At 43.3% G+C, this 17,517-nt stretch overlaps 1 protein-coding gene across 1 annotated transcript in view; it reads left to right on the plus strand.

The window, feature by feature from the left end:
- The window catches only part of RP1L1 (RP1 like 1), a 96,928-nt gene extending 81,278 nt beyond the window's left edge, over positions 1–15,650 (plus strand). Inside the window, exons 3-4 of the mRNA XM_073624827.1 lie at positions 141–318; positions 7,557–15,650. Coding sequence (XP_073480928.1) covers positions 141–318; positions 7,557–12,946 — 5,568 coding nt within the window. The 3' untranslated portion in view covers positions 12,947–15,650. The remainder of the gene's footprint in view (positions 1–140; positions 319–7,556) is intronic.
- Positions 15,651–17,517: the final 1,867 nt, after the last annotated feature.

Consider the following 17,517-nt stretch of genomic DNA (forward strand, 5'->3'; position numbering starts at 1 on the left):
TGTAGAATAAGGAATGTAATGAAAACAGAAAGGTTTAACATAACAATTTCATAAGTTTTATATATGTGGAACAGGAGGAACCAGAAAAGGCAACATTTGCACAGGTTTAAAGTGATGTAATGGTTGTGATCTCCCTCCAGATTGAGAACATACAAGGCGTTCTGCAGTCACCCAGCATCTTGATCTGTGCGGGCAGAGAGCCCTTTAAACCCATCCAGTCAGAAAATGTGCGCAAAAGCATCACTGAAAAGCTGCCGGGCCTCCGATCTCATCACAACTACAACCACAACAGTGAGATCCGCGACAACAAGAAAAATGGTGAGTCCTGCAAAGACAGATGATGTCTAATTTCCAGCAAATCAGTGAAACTACCACTTCACCGAGAGTCATGGTTCACTTCTAGGTGGAGTCTTCTGGGCTGATTTATCTGTTGGAGAGTCCATCAATTAAAATACCTGGTCATAGCCACTACCTCTGATTCCACCTTTATCTCTGCTGTAGGTGTTTATTTCCTCTCTTGCTGCTTTCAATTCTCTTCTTCCACATATTGTACACCAGAACAATTAAAAAAAAAATAACAGGGATGGTGGGGACCCCTCATAATGAGCCCAGTAGGTCTACAGACCTGGGAATTCAGCAAAGGGATGGTAGGAACCCCCCATCAGGGCCGATCCTGGCCGGGGGGGAACGGGGTGCAGTGCACCCAGGCGCCACAGAGGTGGGGGCGCTGAAGCACCAGAGTGCTCCCCTCCCTCCTCCTCCTCCTCTTGTCCGTAGGGCCCCCATAATGAGCACAGCAGGTGTACAGACCTGGGAACTCAGCACAGGGATGGTGGGAACCCCTCATAATGAGCACAGCAGGTGTACAGTCCTAGGAACTCAGCACAGGAAGGGTGGGAACCTCTCATAATGGGCACAGCAGGCGTACAGACGTGGAAGCTCAGCACAGGGATGGTGGGAACCCCTTATAAAGGGCACAGCAGGTGTACAGACCCAGGAACTCAGCTCGGGGATGGTGGGAACCCCTCATAATAGGCCCAGTAGGTCTACAGACCCAGGAACTCAGCACAGAGATGGTGGGAACCCCTCATACTCGGCCCAGTAGATCTACAGACCCAGGAACTCAGCACATGGGTGGTGGGCACTTTTTAAAATGGGCACAGCAGGTGTACAGACCCAGGAACCAAGCACAGAGGTGGTGGGAACCCCTCATAATGGGCACAGCAGGTGTACAGACCCAGGAACTCAGCTCAGGGATGGTGGGAACCCTCATAATAGACACAGCAAGTGTGCAGACCCAGGAACTCAGAACAAGGATGGTGGGAACCCCTCATAATGCGGAGGCGCAGGAGGTGGTCTCAGTGATAGGGCAGTATGCAGAGGCATTAGGTTCAAAGGTCAACCAGGACAAGTGTGAAGCTTTCTGGATGGGTGTAGAAGGTGAGAGCTTTGTTCTCCCGGATGACTTCCCGGAGCCCCAACAAAAAATTCAAGTTCTAGGCATTGAATTCGGCCCAGGTGACTATGGTCATGCAAATTGGGTGAACAGGCTGGAGAATGCCGATGCCAAGGTGGCAAGCTGGAAAGGTTGGCAGCTTTCCTTGAGGGAAAAGGTTGATCTGATCAAGACTTACCTGATTCCGATTTTTCTGTATGTCAGTTTTGTTTGCATTTTGCCAGTTTCTCTCTATACCAGGATCTATAGTTGTTTCTTCCAGCTGTTATGGGGGAACAGAATAAACCTTGTCAAAAGGAATGTGACTTACCTTCCTAGGCGGGAGGGTGGTCTAGGGATGGTCAACCCTGTAGTCTTTTTCTCTCTGATGTTTGTGAAGTACAATCTTGGTAACATGTTGGCAGAGAGACCGCCTGGGTGGGTTGGTATTTTCCAGTCCTGGTTTAGGCCCTTTCTGCGAGACTGGGAAAATGGTGGGCCAGTGAAAAGCCTGAGGGTCAAGCATGAACAGCTCCCGGCTTATGTTGCCCCGTGTTTGAAAATGCTTCGGCAGTGGCAAGTAACAGCAGGAGAAGTCAGATCTCTTCCAAGGAAACTTCTTGAGAAGCGGATCATGAGCTCTGCTTTTTGCGAGCCACTGGCCTTGAGGGATTGCCCAAGCCTGGTTTTGGGGGTGGGTTTGCGATTGATTAATTTGGAGAGAATCCCAATGAAGTTTAGGGATCAGGCTTGGCTTGCCTTTCATGGAAAACTATATGTGAAGGGCAACTTGAAGTTTCTTTCCATGAGTGATCGGGGCTGCCTGAGAGGGGAGTGTGGAGGAGTGGTGGAGTCCATGGATCACTTTCTACTTCAATGCCCTTTTAATATAGAGGTGTACAAGAGGGTGGGGAGGGCTCTGAGTATACTCTTCCTCCCCCATATGAGTTATGCAGAGTGGGTGTATGGGGCATTCCGGACTCGTCGGGATTATGATTTGGAAACACTTTTTTTAGGTAGTCTAGTAGTCCGTTATTTCACGTGGAGTGCACGGTGTCAGGTATCCTTACGGAGTAAAATTCTCCCTGTCGAAGTGGTGGTGCAGGACATTCTGGGTGAGGTTGGGAAGATTCGGGGTCTTGAGAAAGGCAGGTGGCAGCAGGAGGCCTGGATAAGGGCGTGGGGGAATATCAGGACTCTGTAGCTGCTGCCTGTTGATCTCGGGGTGTGCGGCTTTTCTTTGTATTCTTGATTCACTCCCCTAGATTTTCAAGATCAAGTATATTTTTGATAAAAGGCTACATACATGGTGACGGTGATGTTCCTTAGTCTGGCTCTCCCATAGGGATTGTGTTGTGCGCAATTTGGTTTGTACCATTTATTATGTTCTTGTTTTGTATTATCATATTCAATTATTTTGTAAATATGTTTTTTTTTATTTATTATGGTTTTATTGTATATAAGTTGTTGTTTGTAAGATTTTTCAATAAACAAAATTAACTCCTCATAATGGGCACAGCAGGTGCACAGACCCAGGAACTCAGCACAGGGATGGTGGGAACCCCTCATAATGGGCACAGCAGGTGTACAGACCCAGGAACATTCCACTCTGGCGTAACTCATCTTCAACATCCTGCATTTCAATGTCATGCTTGTATGTAAAGCTGCGTACAACACGAGGGATGAGGACTGGGATGGGTTACCCCCAACCAGTGGGACTGTGGAGAAGCCAGACTATTTTTTTCACAAGACTAGTAGTTGACATCTAATGTTACTCATCATTATTTATTACAGTTTGAATTTAATGCACAAATATCATTCTTCGTACAAATCACCATCACCAGACACATTCTTGTCCCTATAATCACTATATGTAAACTTTTATATAATCGGCTCAGTACATAAACATGGCAGAGAGTCATTAACACCGACACCAGTCTTCATGGGTCTCCTTTCATCGTCTATGGTTTATATTAGATGTCCCGTGCCATCAAAGTGCTCATCTTCTGTCTAATCGTTCCCAATAAAACGTATCACTGCGACGGCAGCGGCAGATGTTCCGGCTTGGGGGCTCAGCCGTGGATTTACATGCAGGAACATCTACACGGGAGTTCCATCCCGGACTGCTGATGTCTTGATCCTTTAGCATCTTCAGCTAATCCGGGGTTCCCAGGCTGTGTTTGATGTGGGGCAGGAGCCGGCTTGTACGGAAGAACTTCAAAGTTTTCAGGTCCAGAGGAGAGGACGGGACCGTCGTGAGAACCTTGTAACTCCAGGAAGGACACGAGGATCCTCAATCCCCATAATTCCTGTAACGTAAACTGACTTCTCCGCACCTCGCCTTCCACAGATCCTTACGTTTTCTTCCTGATGGTACAGGGACAAAGTCTTTTTATCATTAGTTTTCATTTTAGAGGCCTGTTAGGGCTCTTTAACACAATTGTGGCCATGGGTGTCAGGAAAAGGCAGTTGAGCCATGGCCTAACCACCCTCCAACCACTCCCCTTAACCTAAGACAGTGGCCAGATGGGGTTGTACATATGCCATGGGTGCAATACTTTACTTTGCAAAAATGAAATAGCCTTTCACATTCAATGGGCAGTTACTGTGGCAGTTACAGCGGCAGTGCAGGCTTTTCAGGCTTTTAAGGGTTAAAAAGAGGGGGAGCAAGGGCTGCCACTAATATAAAAATAGCCCTCATTGGGTGAGTCTTGGCGGAAAAAAAATATTAGGTACAAAGTTGCGTCAAAAGTAGCACCAAAGTAGTGCAGACACCTTTTCAACATCACTGCGACTTTAAGTCGTACCGATCTGAACGGGTGCCATTGCAAACAAAGGGCTGCAACTTGTCATGCGACTTTTCCTGTCCAAAATCGCATGACAAGTCGCACACGTATGAATGGGCCCTTAATGTGCATTTTTCCCTCCTGACAGAAATCCAGATGGATTGCAACTTCATAGAGAGAAAAACGTGTAGGTTCTTACTGGTGAGTACCAAAAAAATAAAATAAAATAAACTCTCAAAATATAGAAAAATCCAGAAAATGTACATTAATTCTGGGCAAAGTGGACAAAAATTAATGTTCTGCAGGCTATTTTCTTTTCTGAATGAATGTTTTTTTATTACGGGCAAGTAGTAAAATGCCACATTATGACCACTAGAGGGAAGGGAGGAGCATAGGAAATATGTGTACACATTATGACCACTAGAGGGAAGGGAGGAGCATAGGAAATATGTGTACACATTATGACCACTAGAGGGAAGGGAGGAGCATAGGAAATATGTCTACACATTATGGCCACTAGAGGGAAGGGAGGAGCATAGGAAATATGTCTACACGTTATGGCCACTAGAGGGAAGGGAGGAGCATAAGAAATATGTGTACACATTATGACCACTAGAGGGAAGGGAGGAGCATAGGAAACATGTCTACACATTATGACCACTAGAGGGAAGGGGAGAGCATAGGAAATATGTCTACACATTATGATCCTAGAGGGAAGGGAGGAGCATAGGAAATATGTCTACACATTATGATCCTAGAGGGAAGGGAGGAGCATAGGAAATATGTGTACACATTATGACCACTAGAGGGAAGGGAGGAGCATAAGAAATATGTGTACACATTATGACCACTAGAGGGAAGGGAGGAGCATAGGAAATATGTCTACACATTATGAGCCTAGAGGGAAGGGAGGAGCATAGGAAATATGTGTACACATTATGACCACTAGAGGGAAAGGAGGAGCATAAGAAATATGTGTACACATTATGACCACTAGAGGGAAGGGAGGAGCATAGGAAATATGTGTACACATTATGAGCCTAGAGGGAAGGGAGGAGCAAAGGAAATATGTGTACACATTATGGCTACTACAGATAGTGGAGGAGCATAGAGAATATGTGTACACATTATGACCACTAGAGGGAAGGGAGGAGCATAAGAAATATGTGTACACATTATGACCACTAGAGGGAAGGGAGGAGCATAAGAAATATGTGTACACATTATGACCACTAGAGGGAAGGGAGGAGCATAGGAAATATGTCTACACATTATGAGCCTAGAGGGAAGGGAGGAGCATAGGAAATATGTGTACACATTATGACCACTAGAGGGAAAGGAGGAGCATAAGAAATATGTGTACACATTATGACCACTAGAGGGAAGGGAGGAGCATAGGAAATATGTGTACACATTATGAGCCTAGAGGGAAGGGAGGAGCAAAGGAAATATGTGTACACATTATGGCTACTACAGATAGTGGAGGAGCATAGAGAATATGTGTACACATTATGACCACTAGAGGGAAGGGAGGAGCATAGGAAATATGTGTATACATTATGGAACTAGAGGGAAGGGAGGAGCATAGGAAATATGTCTACACATTATGTTCCTAGAGGGAAGGGAGGAGCATAGGAAATATGTGTATACATTATGACCCTAGAGGGAAGGGAGGAGCAAAGGAAATATGTCTACACATTATGACCACTAGAGGCAAAGGAGGAGCATAGGAAGTATGTCTACACATTATGATCCTAGAGGTAAGGGAGGAGCATAGGAAATATGTGTGTACATTATGACCCTAGGGAGAACCCGAGGAGCATAGGAAGCATGTGCCCTTCTTTGTAACAAGGGATCCAATGTATCATTTCTTGAGAACACTAGAGGGTAACCAGGGGATACATTTACTTACCAGTTCCCACCACTATTCTCTAGATTTATTACATTATATCTCTTGTTACAAAATGTACTGTATGTATTTCTTATGCTCCTCTGCTCCATCTAGTGGCTGTAATGCATTATTTTTAAAGTCCCTGCACCACTCTGAACGAATGTTCTTTTATTACAGGCAGTAGTTAAAGAGGCGCTCCAGGCTCCTCCCCCCAAAACAATTTAAGTAAAAATACTGTAGCTGCTGACTTTTAATATAAGGACACTTACCTGTCCAGGAGTCCCGCGATGTCCTGACCAGAGCCGATTTTTCAATTGGCTTTGGGTCCAGGCGCCGGCATCTTAAGCAAGGGAAACTGGCAGTGAAGCCTTGTGGCATGTGCGAGCCGCGCTGTGCTGTGAATGGTCCTGCAGTCTTCTGGGACCTGTGATGTGAAGGAATGAAGGCGCTCTTTCACTTCAGACATATTAATGTCCCAAGTAAAAGAGCCCCTTCATTCCTTCAATCCAAACCACACATATCCGTGTGGTTGTACGGTGAGTCTCATTGGTGCAGCTCAGCCTAGGATTCTCGGTCACCCTGTTCCCCTAATAGACACAGGGTCTTTTACACATAGGAGAGGGCTGGGGGAGCTGGAAAATAAGTTTCCAGAGCTCTCTAAGGTAAGCTGTGTTCCACAAGCCCCCCGCCCAAAGTGACTCCCCCTTGGCATACTTACAATTATTTCTGACCAATGAGGTTTTTGAAAAAAATAGTTACTGAGAAAAAGCGGTACAAAGAGCAACAATTTGCTACTACACATCGGAAGTTTCCAAGAAGCGGAAAGTGGGAACCAGTGACCAAAGATGACATTTGGAAATTTCTGGGCGTAATAATACTTCAGGGAGTCGTGGGGAAACCTCTGCAGAAGTGGTATTGGACAACTAATAAATTACTTGCCACTCCATTCTTTGGCACGGTCATGTCAGAGTATAGATTTTCCCTGATCATAAAATATTTACATTTAGAAAACAACAAAGAATTTGATGAAACTACTCATCCTGCACCAAAACTAAAGAAAATTTGGGAAGTACCACTGTGGGGGGGGGGGGGGGGGGGCAGAGTACATTACTGTTGGGGGATAATGTGAATGGGGGGAAGAGCAAGCCACTGTGGGAGTGGGGGTCACAGGACACTACTGTGGAAGGTGATGTTAAGTGATGTGAAGAGGGGGTCAGAGGATACTACTGTGGGGGGGCGGGGGCAGAGTACATTACTGTAGGGGGAGTGATGTGAAGGGGGCAGAGGACACTACTGTGACAGACTTTGTGTTCTTCATGCTGTCTTTTTACTGGGGTTATTTTTTTTTTAACATTTTCAACTGTTTTTAGGAGTCAATTCAAATTGAACATGTTAATTAATTGGTATCTTCTTTTTTTTTCTTTGCATGGTGACCCCGCCACAGCCAACTTTGGACTTAAAGCCAAGAAAAGTGTGATTCACCCACGTTCTGCATCAAGCAACAAGACCAGGTTCTCCCTGTCATCTGAAAAATCTGATCAAAATGAACTAAACATGTCGCCAGCAAACAGTGGCTTTGCATCCTATTCCAACTCATGTCCGCATGAAAAATCAGAGGACACGAGCCATTCGCTGCTCAATGACGACATTGAAAAAAAGGTTCATGTAAACAAAGATGGCAGCCTTTCAGTGGAGATGAAGGTGCGTTTTCGCTTACTCAACGAGGAGACCCTTCAATGGTCCACACAAATAAAGAAGTCCAGCACATCTGGCAAGAGCAAATGTGAAGAGCTTCGTTTATATGATGAAAACGGTAAAAAAGAGTTGAACCACGAAACCTTTTCTGAGACAGATGAGTCTTTTTATCCATGTGATTGCGATTCATACAGCTCAAAGCTTAACAATGCGGAATTAGACATGTACTGTGCCCACTGTGGAATGCAGTGTCAAGATTATGACATCTGGAAGAACCCCATGCATGCCAACCCTCAAGAGGACTATACAAAGAGGGCAACTTGGCAAACTCAGTCATCTGCTTCAAGCACTTCCTCACATCGCAAATTGGTGTCCAACCAAAAAGCATCTATGGACAGCCTCTGTACCATGTCTTCTGAAGAGTACACAAAACATGTTGTCCACAAATCCTCTTGCTATTCTGAAACTAGAGAAAATGGAGAAACAACCATTAGGTACTCAAGAGTTAGCCAGTGCACAAGTCGTAGTAGTCAGTCAACTGCTGAATCAAATGTGGACGCCTCCTCAGATACAGCCAGGCAGAAGACGGGTGAAAGCCAAAAGTCACGTTCCAGCCATAGGAGTCAAATGTCTTTACAGAACCAGGAGTCACAGAATTCTGAAGGACACCTAAAAACTGAAGGGGGAAGCTTGGCAAACTGCAGTGAACCATCTCCCACACCTTGTTCTGATGGTGAAAGCTGTAGTCAAAGAGTTGAAATGGTTTCACAGTCATTGCACTCTAGAACAAGTCAGAGAAAACTACTCAAACGAGACAGCACTAATTCCAAGAGCTTTGGGTCAAATATCAGTTACAATGAAAATGAAGAAAGAGATGAAACTACCCCTAAAGCAACACCTATGAATATGCTAAGTGTTTCCACTGAAAGAAGAGTGTCCAAAGACCATAGTGAAAGTACAGAACAACCAGTAACCACAAATGAATTGGAAGATCAAGAAAACGGAGGACATACAGCCCCAGATGCCCCCTTAAAATCCAGCGCTAGTGACTGCGATAAGTGTTCCTCAAGAGCAAGCTCTCATTCCAGATCTTCAGCTGGAAGAAGAGAGAAAAACAAATGTTGTAGCCAAAATGGTGGTCAAAGTTCCTGCAGTTCTCCTTGCTTGTCTTCCATTTCAAAGCAACATAGTGAAAAAATATTGGACCATGGGGAAAGTTTAGAAAATTGTGACACCATTGCAGATGATAACAGGTCTACCTCTTCTAAATCAAATAGAAAATCCCTTGCAGAAAGTCGGGGACAGAGCTTTCAGTCTAACAGGTCGCACCAAACAATGTCACCTGTAGCAGACTCAGCTTTACCCCAAGAGCAAGTAGACAATCAAACCACAATTAAAGAGGACAGTTGCAATGAATCTTTAATATCACACTGTACAGGCAAATCTGAAGAATGCACAGCAGCCATCGCAGATGGAGATGGTCAGGAAAGCCTTCCAGTTTCACGGTCATCAAGTAAATCTCAATCCTTCAGTTCGAAATACAACAATGTAAGCTGTCCAGAAATTGAAAAAAATTATAGCGTTAGTTCAAGAGTGTCATCAGCATCTGAGAAAAAAGGCAAACTGGTTGGGTCCTCTGAAATATGTGATCGCAGTTCTTCAAGAGACAGTGCCAGAGCCATGTCCCAAAATAGTAAAGATGACGAAAAACTAAATGATCAGAATGAAAATGCTGAAACATGTAGCAGGATATCAGCTTTAGAGACTCCCTGCATTCACAGTCCTTCACCTCCAAAAGATAAACCAGTTAAAAGACATCTGCGATCTTCTCACTATAAATATTCCAGTAATAGCATGAACAATGACCCATTGAGAAACGTTAATGGAGAAATGGTCGACAGCTCACGATCATCAACACCTGCATCAAAGGGATTGTTGGTGTCTAAGATCAGCATTGAGACCTGCAAACTGCTAAAAAATTCTCTTAATAATAATAGTACAGAGGACATTCATAATAGCAAAAAACGTAAAAACAGCTCTAGTTCTTCAAAAAGAAAACTCAAAATAGAATCATTAGATCAAGAAAATATTGTTAGTAGTGAACTTACACCATCTGCACTACCCAACGTTTCTCCAGAAGAAGTCGTAAATGAATGGCTTAAAAAGATTCCCTCAGAGACAATGGCTGTTGAGTATGAAGTTGAAGAATGCCAAAAAAAGGTCATTATGGATATCGAAACTGAAGGACTAAAACTGGACACTGATAAAGAGGACAATAGTGAACTGAATGAGGTCTCCATAACAGATGAACAAAATGATGACCAAGTTGGCAAGCAGATGACTGAGGTGCGTTGTACTGATAATGCCAATCAAACTTCAGTTGCAAATTTGTCAGTTAAGGATGAAATTGACGCGTCTGATTTGTCAAATAACTCAAAAACAAATAATGCGAAAGATGAGGCAGGGACAAAGGACTGCACTTGTGATAAAAGGACACTACCAAACAACATACATAATTCTGTGCAAATAATGAAGGCACTGCTAAATCCATTACAGGAATCAAAACTTGACCGGTCAAACAGTTTACCAGAAGTATCACAAACCATGGGAAGGAAGCTTAGTAACTCTGCACAGGTCCTGATCTCATGTCTTGCTGGTCTACAGCTTTTAAATGATGGTCCAACAGATCCCACAAAAAACTCAAACGACTCAAAGTGTATCGAACTTCTAAATATTTTTCAGGCGCTATGGGCAGAAGGTCCAACCAATAAAAATATAACTGATCTTAAGTCTGCAAAGCACTATTCCAGAGAAGATGAGTTGACTCCAGTTTCGTCCTCTGGAGTGGATATCAACAGCGGGTTTGATGGATCAGGTGATGGTAGTATAACTGGCGGAGGTGATGGTGCTGCAACTGAAAAATCAATAGTTAAGGAAGTGGAATGTGATAGTAAAAACATACAACATTGCGATGAAGAACCAACCTCTTCAGGAGACCAGGATACAGGAAGTGGTCAAACAGCCACAACAGAAACTACAGATGCTGGTTTTGATGAGACTAAATCTTATGTCATGGATGAAAATATGAATGAAAAAAAGATAGACAGCTATTCTGATGGAGATGTAAAAGACTCTATGAAAGGACATGAAATCACTGATACAGAAGCTGTAGAGGACCATGCCATGAATAATAATGACACCATGAATATCCTTAGCCATAATGAAAATGAGGCAAAAACCCAGGAGTCTAACTCACAGGAAGAAAATGACATCAAGTCTAGCAGTCAGACCACTATCATATCTACATCTGATTCAAATGAGAAAAACAATCCAGCAACAAATGATCAAACATTTGATGCTGACCCAGTTTGGGTGCTCAAGCTACTAAAAAAAATTGAGAAGGAGTTTATGACTCATTATGTGGATGCAATGCATGAATTCAAGGTCAGGTGGAATTTAGAAAACAACGACAATCTCGAGGAGATGATTGCAGAACTTAAGAATGAGGTAAGCCAAAGAATCCAGAGGAGTATTTCAAATGAGCTTCAGAAAATTAAGAGTCGAGCAGGAATTAGGATGCCAAGGCCCCCTGACTATGGTCCAAAGCGCAAGTCTTCTTTGCAAGCAGAGGAAAGGCGAAGACGTTTGCAAGCAATGCAGAGAAGGTCCATGCATGGTTATGCAGGTGGCAATAACATGGAAGGTGGAACTAATGATTCATGTGAGACTGATGAAGAAGACCTAACTTTCAGTGCTTCATTTGCAGATGACAGCAGTGGACAAGCGAATGATGAGTTCTGCCCATGTGAAAAATGCATAAAACAGAAAAAGTTAGCAAAATTAGCAAAACCAAGGCCTCCAGTTGCCGATGCTCCTATCGTGAGAGCATTTGACCTTCAGCAGATATTAAAGATAAAGAGGGAAAACAATGAGCCAAAAAATACTGGACAAGAAGCATGTGACAATGATGTAAAGGCAGCAACTGGAAAAGATTGTCCTGAAGGCCAAAATGAAGAAGATGCCATTGATGCTGTCTCTCTATCTTCTAAAGCTGATGATGAAATGATAACAACAAAATCAGACATCGTAGAACAAGATGGTGAAGATAATGAGACTGATAGCCAGCAAGATAAAACAGCTGTAGAAGAAGATGAAATATGTGAAGAAAATGACCTTCAACATGAACCTACACAAGAAGAAGAAATGGAAAACGAAGACTCCAATGTAGAAAACAATTTAGAAAATGAGGACTCCAATGTAGAAAACAGGCCCGAAAATGAAGACTCCAATGTAGAAAACAATTTAGAAAATGAGGACTCCAATGTAGAAAACAGGTCCGAAAACGAAGACTCCAATGTAGAAAACAGGTCCGAAAACGAAGACTCCAATGTAGAAAACAATTTAGAAAACAAAGACTCCAATGTAGAAAACAAGTCCACTGATGACTTGGATGGCGAAGTAGAAAATGCCATATCTGATGAACTTAACTCTGCAGGTGCCCAAGGGAAAGGGATGAGCACAGATTGCCCAGTGGATGAGGATAACACAGCAGTGTGCGAAGATGAACAGCCAAACCAGCTAGAGGATGTCCACCAAGATCAAGAATTATCATCTGAACATGAGGAAACAAAAGAGACTTCTGATTCTGATGATGAACAACCCATGAAGAGCGAAGCTGCTGTAATAGATGAGTGTTCTCAAAATGGTGCTTGCCATGAAGAAAATGACACAACAAACCCTGTCATTAAAACTGAGGAAAACTCAGAAGATGAAGACACAGAAGCTGTTGAATCCCATGGTTTGTACTTCCAGAGATCTTGTTTAGGTAATGGTTCTCTCATAACACAGAATGGCTCTGTCGAAGATCTAGAAGAATGTAAAGAGACAAACAATACCTTAGGGGAAACATCACCAAATGGACAATCAAACAGTTCTGGTAGTAAACATTCCCAGATGTACCCTGACAGTTCCTCTGAGGAGGAGGATGGAGGCTCCCCACGAGCAAGCCCTGCTGGTAAAAATAAAAGTGAAAGTACTGGGCGGGTATCAAACAACAAAGGAAGCTTTGATAATTGTGACAGTAAATCCAAGAAGGCTTTGGAAGATGATATTATTGATCAAGATGACCTGGACTTTTAGGTAATCTGACTTTTAGACCCTTACATATACCTCTAAAAAGCAAAGCTCAACAGATCCAACTGGTAAAACTGATATTTGCATTGCAGTTTATTTGCCATGTACTTAGTTATTTGCAATCATCTTTTAGCCTTCTGGTAGCAAAGGCTCAAATTTGCAGCAGCTATTTTCTTGTTTATAAAGCTTGTGTTTGGCACTGTAAATTGGCATTTCGAAAGTGCTGCTGGGCTCCAATGAGGAAATCAGGGGTTCTCACAAAGGTTCAACAGCAGGTGGAGGGTCCATGACCACTTATAGTGCTGTCCAGTTGTTTCCCACCTTGCAGCATCATCTACATGAATGCACAGAACTCTTCTAAGGGGGAATTAGTTGCTTTAGATGTCATTTGAAAATGAAAAGTACCATGCGATTATTGTTTCTATATGTCATGATTTATTTTAAATGCTTGCTTTAAACTTCCAAAAGGTTCTGAAGTACATTATGCAACAATCATTGAAGGAAAAGTCCATCCAAAATTGGTATTTCAATTTTTGGTCACCACCAGTGGATTGAATCACTGATAGGGGTGGATTTACTAAAGGCAAACAGACTGTGCACTTTGCAAGTGCAGTTGCTTCGGAGCTTTGTAAATTAAATGGAGCTTTGCTTTACAAAGAATATCCAATCGCATGCAATGAAAGTATGATAAAACTGTATTTTTGCTTTCACATGATTGGATGATGAAAGTCGGCAGAGCTTTATTGCATTTACTAAGCTCTGTAGAAACTGCACTTGCAAAGTGAACAGTGTGCTTGTCTTTAAAAAATCCACCCCATAACCTTGTTATTTTCCTCATTGTCTCCATTGGTGGTGGTGGGGTGGAGGGGTTAGTTTCACCTTTTCACAAAAAAACTAAAGCTTGCAATACGTTATACAATTTTCTTATTTCGTTTCCTTTAGCTTTACCTTCAACTATGCAGTGCAAGGGCCTGCCTTATTGCATACAAATTGAAAGTGTTTAGGTTTGACCTCATAGAATATGGTTTTGGTAAATCCCCACACACCTGGTCCTTGCTGCACTTATCTTCTTCGATGATTGTCTTCTGCCACCCGTGACCCATGCCACTTAGGGTAGTGGTCCGGACATCTGTAAAATTCAATACACAGCCCAGAGGCTGTATAGCATCATAATGCTTGGAATGGTGAGTGAACATTAGTCAACACTGGCACATGACTGTGCTGACCAAGGCGAAATTCTCTGCGCCCTCTTTGTTTCGGGAAGACGTCCTGGAAGAAAGAAAGGTCCAGAGGAGCATGACTTTCAGATGTCTGGAATGCTACATCAGCTAGCGTGGGCAGTGAAAGATAATCTTCCAAGGACTTAAGTGCAGCGGGGCGAGTTTTGTGAGTTAGGTCACAATTTCATTCTTTGTAAAAAGACAAACTAACCCTTAAAGCATTGTGTCAAAAATCAGTCTATCAACACTTAATGGCCAAACTTGTGGACATTTAACCATCACACCTATCTATATGACCCAAAGTGTGTTGGCCCCCCCTCAAGCTGATTGAATTCAGGTGTTTCAAGTGAGGAGTACTGTTAATACTACATCATACAAAGATATTTTCGACAATTGTGAAATTCTAACCGTGTGGTAAGTTTGGTGAAGGTTCTTTTCTGTTCCAGCATGACTGTGGTCCTGTGTATAAAGTCAGGTCCATAAAAACTTGACAATTTGAGCTTTGAACTCAACCCTACTGATCACCATTGGAATGAATTGGAATGGTGATTGCAAGCTAGGTCTTTTCATTCAACATGAGTACCTGACCTCACAAATTGCTCAAATTCAAACAGGCACCTTCAAAAATAAAACAGGCATATTTAAAAAGAGTGGAGGATGTGACAGGATGGATGTGACAGCCACAAATAGAAGGTGAGGGGGGGAGTGCAACTCCATTATATTTGGGCCATGGTTTTGAAATGCGAAGTCTATCTCAGGTAGGTGTGATATCAGGTGTCCACAGACATCTGTCTATATAGTCTAATTCAGCCCTTCTCAACCAGGGTTATTTGGAACCCTAGGGATACCTCTAGAGGTTGCTAGGGGTTCCTTGAACTCTGTCTAATGGGCCTCCATATTGATGGTAAATAAATAGTTCTGGGGTCAATGCCACTTGGCAGAGCCAGCTAGAGGACACCAATGATCTTTTTTGGCTGCCTGTAACGGTGGCATTCTTGCCACTACTGTAAGGGAGGAATTCTTACCACTGGCCACCAATGTAAGGGGCATTTCTCCCACTCACTCTCAACAAATTGATTTAGGAGGGGTTCGCTGAGTCCTAAAAAATTATTTAAAGGGTTCCTCTAGGACAGTGTTTCTCAACCATAGTTCCACTTAAACCTAGGGTTCCTCCAGAGGTTGCTATGGGTTCTTTGAGCACTTTCTGCCTCACAGTTAAGTTCCCACTGACACCAATGATCTTTTTAGCTATCTGTAAGAGGGTAATTCTTTCCAATGTCCACAAGTGTAAGGAGCATTCTTCCCACTGATCATCACACTAATGTGTCATGAGTTGTAGATATAGTCATTTTTAGCAGGGGTTCCCTGAGATCAAAATGTTATTTCAAAGGTTCCTCTGTGTTGAAATGGTTGAAAAAGGCTACTCTAGGGTAATACATTTGGTACGTTGAAGGGAACCCGTATGAATGGCAGAAGCTGCTATGTAGCTCCGCGACCTAAAATTCTCCTCCATAGGGCCCAGTGAAATATGTAAGTGGGTTTTACAGGTATTGGTCACTTTCAAATTCATTAAAAATTATAAAAAAGGCTATTTGCAATCCACCTCAAAGGTTCTGTTTAGGCAACAATCTGACAGTATTGAACAAAAAGAATGCTTCCCTTGGACATCTTGTAACTCGGCTAAAAACAATAGTTACATAGTACAAACTATATAAATGACTGTAAGAATAGCCTCTAGTATGGGTCAAGGTTTGGTAACAGTAACTGTGTTTTTTTTGTAAAAACGTGTCTGTAATGTCATCTATCCCCATCAGTCAATGATTGCTCGTTGGTTGTGTTAAATCTAACCTGTTGCTAGGAAAATCTTATCATGGCTGCATGGTTGTCTAGTAGCTGGCACCTTACAGTTACGCTACACAACTTTTGTTCTTTAAACTTAAGACATGGTGTGGTTTGCTAATCCTAACTTACAATGTGCCTCAATGACCTATAGAGGGATGCATGCTGTGCATTGTAGGATGTAGGGGAGGAAAGAGCAAATGAACAGAAAGTAAGCAGACAGCTTGTGGTGCCTATTAACGCTGGCACCTCCTAGCTCTTTAACAGCTTTTTGATGCCAGGAGGCAGTGCATCATTTCTGATCATGTGACCACCACAATTGGCTGTCACAGCAGTCACATGATCGGAGAGCTCCTGATCACAAGTAGAGATCAGGAGATTTCGGTTAGCCGCTGGTAACTGTGTCGGGAGCGTGCAGGGCGTGCTCTTGGCACAGCGCTGTTTACATTCTGGTACCCATATATAGGCCCACCTGCCAAGTGGCCACATACCGCCGGCATGAAGGAGTTAAATCCCAACTTGGCCAAAGTGGAACTTTACTTGGGTAAAAAATAGGGATTTTATTATGAAAGAGACATACTAGTGGGGGTCTATTTATAAAAAAAATTGCATAGCCACTCATCCAGGGAATCTACATGTACAATTGTTCTGTCTGAATTGTACAAAAAGCACATGTTCTTAAGGCTATTTTCTCTCCTGAGCAGTGGCGGCTGGTGTTTTTTTGTTTGGAGGGGGCGACAAACAACCACCCCCCCTCCTCCACCGACACCTACCCCATCTAGGCGACGGGCACATCGGGCAGCGGCGGGTATTGAGGGAGTGGCTCCTGTGTCTTCTCCTCTTTTACCTCCGCCGTGCGTCTCCTCCCCTCCTCCTAGGCGTCCAATAGGAATGCCTGTTCTTTCAGCCAATCGGGGGATGGGTATCAGACCCGCTTCCCGATTGGCCGGGAGGAGGATCAATGTTGCAACAGCGAATAATAACTGTTGTAACACCTGGGTGGGCTCATGGCACAATGCTCTGCGCCACGAGCCCAGCCTATTTTGAAGCCTATTAGAGCCTTTGGCTGCTGTAATTAATGCGCCGTCATCCTGAAAGGAGCCGGACACATGAATAGGGGGTTAGGATGTGGATCATAGAGTTATAATTAGGATGCGGCGGCCATGGATAGAGGGGGCGGCGCATGGGTGCCCCTAATGGATGGGCACCACTGCTTCTGAGGAATGTTCTTTTATAAAAGGCAGTGGTAAAATACTGCATTATGGTCACTAGATGGAGGTAAAGAGCATTGAAAATACCTAAATCTTTGTAACAAGAGCAATGTCACAGTTATAGAGAACACTAGAGGGAATTAAAATTGCAATGTAACCATTGGTTCCATTAATTTGCTGATTCCCTCCAGGATTAATTGAATTCCATGCACATACCAATCAAAATGTCTGAAACCAGAAGAAGACCAGGCAAAGTTGTCAGGACAGTTTTGCATCAGTGGGATCAGCGACAGCGGCAGGGAACTTC

Source organism: Aquarana catesbeiana, linkage group LG04 (assembly GCF_042186555.1).
Source record: "Aquarana catesbeiana isolate 2022-GZ linkage group LG04, ASM4218655v1, whole genome shotgun sequence".
NCBI classification, from domain to species: domain Eukaryota; kingdom Metazoa; phylum Chordata; class Amphibia; order Anura; family Ranidae; genus Aquarana; species Aquarana catesbeiana.